Source organism: Oryzias latipes, chromosome 3, assembly GCF_002234675.1.
Source record: "Oryzias latipes chromosome 3, ASM223467v1".
Classification (NCBI taxonomy): Eukaryota; Metazoa; Chordata; class Actinopteri; order Beloniformes; family Adrianichthyidae; genus Oryzias; species Oryzias latipes.
In genome coordinates, this window is record NC_019861.2 from 23,539,852 (window position 1) to 23,548,455 (window position 8,604).

Sequence of the window (8,604 nt, forward strand, 5' to 3'; positions counted from 1 at the left end):
ATCAGAGAAAATCATGTTTGCATTCCTTTCTCTGAGAGTGTAATGTTGGAGAGGGCTTTGCAACATTTTCATCCATTAGATGTGAAGCAGGCTTCACTTTCTCAAGAACACTACATACACATCCACAGTAACTTCTCTATTCTTTTTTTTCTACTTTGCAGTGAGACTAAACTCTCACGCAGTGACAAGACTGTGATTGGTGGAAATCCCGCCATGGCAACTATGGAGGTAATATCACATCTTGTTTCTTGTACTGAGCTTCTACATGATGTTAATTTTAAGACAATATAACACCACAGAGAGGGACATGTCACAGTTTGTCTTGACATATGAAGGTTTTCAGCCTTTTGAAAAGAGGTTGCCTAAAAGCAAACACACAGAAGCCCAGTTAGGATGAATAATTTGACAATTTATTTGTTTATTTAGTCAGATATATATATATGCAGTTTTAATCATTAAGTAAACTGAAGAATTCTGAGGCAAATCACAGAGTTAAAGTCATTTAGTAGTTTCTGTTTGTGTGATGACAGGTGATCGAGCCAGGGGAGAAGGATAAGGGATCGTACTCTATCGTAATCACAAATGCTGAAAACTCTCACAAACGAACCCTGGACCTCAGCGGTGACGGTCAGCACCTCCTTTTATAATAATAATGATAATTATAACAATTATTATTATTATTTTTATGTATTAAAAACATTCTTAAAAGCAACAGATATGCTTACCCTTACAAGTTTATAGTATAGAGTTTTAAAGTCAGCTCACAACCATAATTTGACCACATACAGCAAATTGCATTGAAATCTGTTTCCACAGATCAGTGGTGTGAAAATGGCAAAATACCTTCTTTGTTTTGCAGTGTATGAAAAAGCTTTTGCTGAGTTCCAGAAGCTCAAGTAAGAATTTATTTATATTTTTGTCTATATATACATTTATATTTTTGCATGTGTATGGATATATATTGCCTAATACTTCTTTCATAGAGACACCCAATAGATGGGAAGATAAATAGGCCTTTGTTCTAACCCTATAATATTAACAGTCTGCAACTATATGAGTATGTACGCACAAATCAGGCCAGTTAACTAACTATAAATTCTCATGTAGGAGCATGAGTGCATTTGATTGCATGGAGCTCTGAACTAAGTTGAGACGTCTTGCAAGACTTTTGCAGCAGGTATTTACTTCCAAATGATGCAACTGACTTGTGGGCAGAGAAGAACAATCAATATCCCTTTAACAATCTGTAACTTATGGCTGAAATCAATAAAATAACTTAAAACATTCCTTTTGTATATTTTAAAATAAATTAAGCATATACACTACATCAAGAAATAGCCACTTTCCGACATGTTTTACAATGTTTTAATGATAGAATTATTGGAATATTTCTAATAAATTTGGAATCTTTATCTTTATTCATGAGAACTATGCTGCCCTTTCCAGGGAGTCACAACTCTTCTGTTCAACATCTCAAGAAATATGGTTCTTCTTATTGATGTTGAAATCAGGATTTCTATAGGCTTTTAACTATTTTTGCTCAGAAAAATAACAAATGAAATAATACAGTTCTGCAAACTATATTACAAATGAAATTCATAAATCCTGGGGAAGATCGTTTAAGCTATGCAGCTGCACCATTTAGAGCAATTGCAGTTTTAAAAGAATTGGTCAAAGCGGTTAACAAAAAGCAACCTTGGCATACCAAACTTGCTTTGTAGTGTCATGCAGTATGTAGGCCAAATGAATGGCTGCATGTTATTTGTAGAAATGAAATCCTTAAATAGCATTGCTACAGCTCCTACATGGATGCTATTAAAGTTATTCAGAAAACATGTAACAGCTGAGCTGAGCTAGAATATTTTTAACAGGAGGGGGGGCAGAAGACTTTGGAAGGGTAGCAAATAAGAACATCAGAGTGGACGGCCATTAAATGAAATGATCAATAATATGTATTTCAAACAGTTTTAATATTGTTGTTCATGTAAAAACAGTAGTTCTTTTAGCTGATGTTCTTTTTCTAATGCTTGGAGAAGCGTATATTGATGCTTTCATAATCTTTGTCAATAGTGACGCTAATATTTTCTCAAAGATTGATGGCGCAGGGCTTTTTACTGGAGGGACAGCCCCCTTGCACCCCTAGCTCAGTCCTTGATGTAACATATTTACATAAAACGAAAAAGTGAAAATTTAGTGAGAGGGCACACAACAGCTTCTTGCACATTTTGCTATTTCAGCAATACTGTTAAAATGATTAGAGTACCTTAGGATTGAACCTCCTCTGAATGTCCAAGAAGAATCTTCTAGTGCAATGTAAACGAGAATAACTCCCTTTTTATTGAATTAAAATTTAATTTTAAAATTAGAAGCATGCAGGTGGCAGAGCTTCATTGTGGTCCTTGGTCTAATTGGGCAAAAGCAAATCCAACACGTTATTTGTTTCTATTTCAAATTTTTAAAGAAAAAAAGTGACACTAAAAGCACTGTTCTGCATGCAGAGAGGGAGCTGTCCAAATCCCTTTTCTAATTAAAATTCAAAGAGAGACATTTAAGCCAAAGATTTTACAAACACATTGAAACAAGTAACATCCCACTGCCCTTTTGATTGAGCATCAGCATGCCAAGAGGAGTGCAGAGCTTCCCCAGCCATCTGGTCCTGCAGCTGACCTTTGCTCTCGCCGTGCTGTTCTGACAGCCCTCATCAAACAGAAGCTTTTTTTCTGCTCCTTCAGAGAGAAATATTTCAAACCTCTAAATAATAATGGGATGTAATTTTGCTTTTACCTCAGCTTTTCTTTAATATTTATTAACAACTCTTTAAGGGAAGAAAAAAAGCATGCAAACAGTGACACAAACCTTTTTTCTATAAGTCATGATTTTTTCCCTATTTGTCACTGCCCAAACATCTAACTTTATGTGGTTTTTAGAGCCGAGGCCTACGCTGAGAAAAGTGAGTTTATTATCATTCTCATTTAACAGTTTATGTTACTGATAAATAGGAATGCATAACAATAGTGTGCATGGCTTGTTTCAGATCGTGGTAAGGTGATAGGAGGACTGCCGGATGTTGTTACCATTATGGAAAAGAAGGTAGATGTCCAGGCGCTTGGTGAAACGATCCCTGCTTGTCTGGGTTTGTTTAATGCATCTGCGTTTGCTCTCTGCAGACCCTCAGCTTAACATGTACAGTCTGCGGAGACCCCAAACCTCAGGTGTCATGGCTGAAAAATGGAGCAGAGGTTGAACCTGACGACCAGGTAATTACATCTTTTACCAGGAACCCAAAAAGCATTTCACAATTTTTTTTGTCTGTAGCCACAGAACGTGATTGAATTTGGTCTGTAAGTCAGGCACCACCAGCCGGTCCAATACTTTTATTTGATTCCAAACTGCAAAAATAATACTGCTGACTCTGACTTTAAGCAGTTTAACCTCTTTGAGGCACACCTCTCTTTCCATTGTGGTGATTAATCGTCTCATTAATCCAACATAGCTACAACAGAGTGTTCTTCAAACTCAGCCAATGCTACCGTCATATTTTTCTGCACTCAATATGAACTCATGCATCATGCTGAATCATTGCAGACTGTTTTCATCTGACTCCTTATTTAGGTAGTATCAAAAAAATCTAAAGTAAGGGCACAGCCTTGAGCATCTTCTTGCTAATAATTAGTCACATGAGGACAACTGGTCATTTGTCTCTGTGCTGGAAAGCCAGCAGTGTCATTTTGCCAGTAAAAGGCTAATCTGATTTCAATGGAACAACCTCGATATCAGACTCTGTGAGAAAACAGGCCAACTACTTTTATTTGACGACATCATTAAAGTGAAGCCTACCACATGTGGCTAATCTTGATAAAGAAAAGTGCAATCATTCTCAAGCCATGGCACCTTCCAAGATAAAACCAAGCCATTTTTGTGCCAAACTTAACAAATCAGGACCAAATGAGCACTTTACACAAACCTACTAGCAATAGTATCTCAGAACTGTTGAAACAATTTTATAAAAGTTTTTCTTTCCTGTATAGATGGAAATTAGTGCCAAGCATATAAGGAAAAAGCAGAAACTGTGTTCCAGTGAGCTACAATGTGAGACCAAAATAATTTTCAGTCAAGTTTAAAAATAAAAAAAATAAAAACATTTTGTTTAGGTTTAAATCTAACCCTATACAAATTAAATAATCTTTGTGGTATATTATTGCATTGTTTTTCAAGCATTGCATCATTCATTAAATGAAATCTGATGAAACTCCTGCGATCTCAAATGTAAAATTGCACTTCCTTTAGAGCTCTGATCTTTCAATACTTTCACCAAAAGATGTGAACAGAATTAGGACATAACAAAGACCTTTGCCTGTTCTAGAGGACTTGGGGTGAGTTGAGTATTATGAGTTCTCTCAATGTTGAGAAATGGAACAAATCTATCTCTCTTTTCTCATCGACCTACTTGCCAGCAAGAACGCACAGTCTGTGTTCTAGTGCTTCCCTTTGAATGCTCTTTCAACAGCATCCTGAGGCTTCAATCAGCTTTGTAGATATAAGTTTGTGAAACCCATTCCAGGAGGACTTTCTGTTCATTTGCCCTTTTCTTTATTCACTCCATCACCTGCTAATAATCTGCCTATAACAAGAACCGAGGTCTTTGGTGGTGTGATTTTTTTTTAAACCTCAGGGGATCTTCTTCCCTATCTTTACAGCACAAAGTCTACAGAGGATACATAGATAACGAAAGAACCAAACAGAAATGCATTCAAAACTGGGGAATATTCCTCTGAGCTTGAGAGTAGAAATAGCTGCAAAAACCGATATGCACATGCTTTAATAGAGGTGAACAAGAACCGATGATGAAAAACAAAAGCTAATGCTTTTGAACATTTTGTCAGTGAGAAGGACCTTTTAGTGCGTTGTCACCAAAACAACTGTAATTACCAGACAATGTTTTTTCATAAATCAGCTTCCTTTCATCAGTCCATCAAAAAAGGAAAGAAACAGCCAGATTAACCTGCATTGGTCTTTTAAATGACTGCAATTTTCAAAGACTGCGTTTTGGGCAGATTGGAAAACAGCTATTTCAGAAGGTTTTTAGGCAACAAAAGAATAGAAATTTCTCAGAAAATAAAGATAAATGTCTCTCATTTAGGAATTTAATTAGGCTGTCACGTTTCCTTTTAATAATTGCTAATACAAATGCATTAACAAGCTTTGAAAAACAGGCAGTCGTGAGTGAGAGGAATTAAAATACAGTGATGATGTCTCTTGTTTTAACATGACATGAGTCAGAATTTAGTGTTCTCTTAAGTGCTTGACAAATGTAGACAGACGTCTTTAAACAGGCTTTGACCCTTGTGCTATCCTAGGCACTTTAACATTGGGAGTTGGGTCATCTAGACCCACTAGACAGGGCGCTGAACCTTTTTTCTTCAATGATTTGTGATCTTCACTGGTGTCCATGGATTACATGAAATCTTTCCACCTTTATCCACCTTTGTCATGGTAGGGATAACACGTCAATGTAAGGGTGGGGTCATCTAAGATAGCACAAGGGTTAAACAGGAAAACTCTTTTCTTTCTGTTGGGGTCCTGATATCCAAAAGAAACGTGTATTTTTGGAGTTTAATTCCACAGATACCAGATGACCATAAAACACTGCAGACTGAAGTTATGGAACATCAAGAACTCGCTGGTCTGTTCAAAACTCACTGAGAATTTGGCAATACAGTAATCAAGGCTCAGTCTGCTACTCTGAGTTAGAGATTAATCAATGTTTGAATCATGTGCCAAATGAGAGGCTCGAACTCTCCTTCTGTTTAACTTCAGTCATTTGGAAGTGACTGGAGTTTAACAGAAGGAGAGTTCAGAGCAGAGTCACTGCTATGATGCATTTAAAGAAGCCTGTAAATATGGTTTGTTCATCTGGTTCCGAGACCCTTTGGACACCTCCTATTAGTCTTAAAAGGTGTCTTGTAAAGAGAAAATAGAAAAGAAAAAAAAAAAACAACAACAACTTGTAACTCCTGGCTGGCTTGCAGACAACCCTAGTCATCAGACAGGTGTAGGAGGCCTACTCATCTCTGTTTAGACGTCTGCTTTTTTTGGTCCACAACATGTGGAAAAATAGCTGGTTTGAGAATCAAATGAGAGACATTTTAATCATGTATTCTTCGACATGCTGTCCATCTCTTCTACCTAACAAATGTTTTTTAAATTGCTTTAAGTACGTGGTCTCCTTGGATCAGGGCAAGTTTGCAAGTCTGACAATCAAAGGTGTTTCAATGGAGGATTCTGGCAGATACACAATGATTGTCCAGAACAAGTATGGAGGAGAGTCTGTGGATATAGTGGTAAGTTTCACAGCTGAGCAGTAAGATGGTTTTTTTAGATGTAATTGCAATATTATGTTGGGATTCTTATAACTATACTTTCTCTGAGCGGTTGCAAGTCTTATTTAAGACTCTCATTAAAAAGATATTATACATTTATTTGCCTCATAAATAAGTGTTAATGAAAGAGAATGTTGTCATGATATTATGTGGCAGAAAGTGTTCTTTTTCATCAGCTTTGAGGTTTTTCTTTTCTTTGCTGTACCAGAGCTCTTTTTTTTTTTACAATGATGTTTATTAAAATTTCTGCCCAATATCACAGGCAAGTCCCTTTTCTTGTAATTTAAGTTTAAAATTATTCTTTTCAGCAGAGTACAATATCTGCTTGGAAAGTGTATACTTCTGAAATGTGGCTTTATCTGGATTTACAGACAACTAGATGAGATGTTTACAATATGCTGACATGATGTCCTTGTTTTTCTTTTTGTCTGTGTAGGTCAGCGTGTACCGTCATGGGGAAAAACTCCCTGAGGCAAAACCAACTCTGACCCCCAAAACAATCATCCCTCCGAAACTTCCCATTGAGATTCCTCAGCCTAAAACCCAGCCAGCTAGTGCAGCTCCTAGCGCTGCAGCCAGCCCTGCTCCCAGCCCCGCACCTCCAAAGGCACCGGCAGGAAGAGGGATAAGGAGTCCTACTCCTTCTCGGAGAAAGTAATGCGTTTTGGAGCTATGGATTTGGGAAGAAAATCTGTTAACATATAAGGTGCCCCATTAAAGTCATACATGGAAACTAAATAACATATTTGTTTGAAAACATTATTGAATGAAAAAGGAATGTGAGTGAAACAGCATTTTAGAAGAAAATCTGCTGATGTCTAAACATTAAAGAATTAGAAAACAATGTACATCAAAAAAAGATGGAAGTTCAACTGAACTTGATTAAAAAAAAGAATAAAAATTGTGCATATTAGAAATATTCAGTCCCATGTTTAAATTTAAAAAGCTCAACACACACAAAACCCTAACATTTAGTTATGTAGAGTATTGTCAGCCACTGCAGTGTTAGAGACTTAAGCTCATTGAAGCTATACACAACCTTACAGTGTTTGTCCCTGCTGTTACACGACAACTTATTTGACACTTGGTGAAATCTTGTTTTCATTGTTCCCTGAATTCTTTATGGTGTGCAGCATGCCATGGTTTGTTAGATCTCTGGCACAACTTCCTGCTTCTGTCCCTTGCCCCCTTTTGAACACGACCCCTTCAAAGACGAGGCCAAGCCAAGACACTTCACAGCCCGGTGGAGAGAGATGGGCACACTCTGCCTGTGTGATGAGTGGCTTGGCTGGGTCTCACAGTCATTAAAACATTTACACATTTTGGGTAATGTCTCCCTTGTAACGTTGATGCACGAAACAACACAGGCTTGGTATCACGGCTCCCCTTCGCTGCTGCATCAAACAAAATCGATGTTCATGCTATGTCATCTCTGAAAAATATCTTTCATCTTCCTGCCACCTCCTCAATCCTTTCAACTTATGGCTGAAAATATGAAACACCATCCTCCTTCACATCACCATGGTGAGATGCTGAACATGCCGAAGATTAGTTGGCAATGAATCAAGACAGAGTAACCTGAGCCATGAAGTGGGACTGGGACTGTAGAAAAACTGCCATAACCCTGTTACACTTATTTTTGCCAGCATAGGAAACCTCAAAACATCAAGGTAGGTTCTGTGTCACAAACAAATAAAATACAGATTTCATTTAGTCCTCGAGGTATTTGTCCAAATGCAGAAAATGACAACAAATGTAATGAGTAGTCTGCTTTAAAGACTTGCGCCCGAGTGCAGGAGGTTGTGATGGTGGAGCTGATAAAAGAGTGGTTAATGAGATTTGTGGTTCATTAAAGCTGATGAGAAGAGCAAACAAAGAGGGGAGAGGTAGATTGTTGAGGGTGAAGCCATTGTTTCTGTGTTTGCAGTTGCTAATAAAAGAACAGAAAACACTTTGCTGAGCCTATTTATTCATTCTGGAAAAGGAAAACAGACGGGCAACAAGAGCTTTGGGTTTGGAGAAAGGCGGGATAATCAAGGAACTGGAAGAGAGTACGACTGTGAGGTTCATGGTGTTATGTGTTACTTCTGCTGCTGGGATGCTGGTGTGTCTGCTCCGGCAGCATGAAACATGCCATGGCATGCCTGCTTGTAAAACAAGTTGAGAATGGGTTGAGTGAAAGAAATGGAAGCTATAGTGTAAATGGGATTGTGTTTGCATCACT

General features: G+C 37.7%; 1 protein-coding gene across 1 annotated transcript in view; it reads left to right on the plus strand.

Annotated features, from left to right (window-relative positions):
• LOC101163890 (myomesin-2) overlaps nucleotides 1-8,332 on the plus strand; it is a 31,829-nt gene extending 23,497 nt beyond the window's left edge. Inside the window, exons 32-39 of the mRNA XM_004067358.4 lie at nucleotides 162-228; nucleotides 531-627; nucleotides 860-896; nucleotides 2,928-2,950; nucleotides 3,035-3,090; nucleotides 3,168-3,257; nucleotides 6,216-6,341; nucleotides 6,817-8,332. Of these exons, the coding sequence (XP_004067406.1) occupies nucleotides 162-228; nucleotides 531-627; nucleotides 860-896; nucleotides 2,928-2,950; nucleotides 3,035-3,090; nucleotides 3,168-3,257; nucleotides 6,216-6,341; nucleotides 6,817-7,038 (718 nt within the window). The 3' untranslated portion in view covers nucleotides 7,039-8,332. The remainder of the gene's footprint in view (nucleotides 1-161; nucleotides 229-530; nucleotides 628-859; nucleotides 897-2,927; nucleotides 2,951-3,034; nucleotides 3,091-3,167; nucleotides 3,258-6,215; nucleotides 6,342-6,816) is intronic.
• The last annotated feature ends 272 nt before the right edge of the window (nucleotides 8,333-8,604 follow it).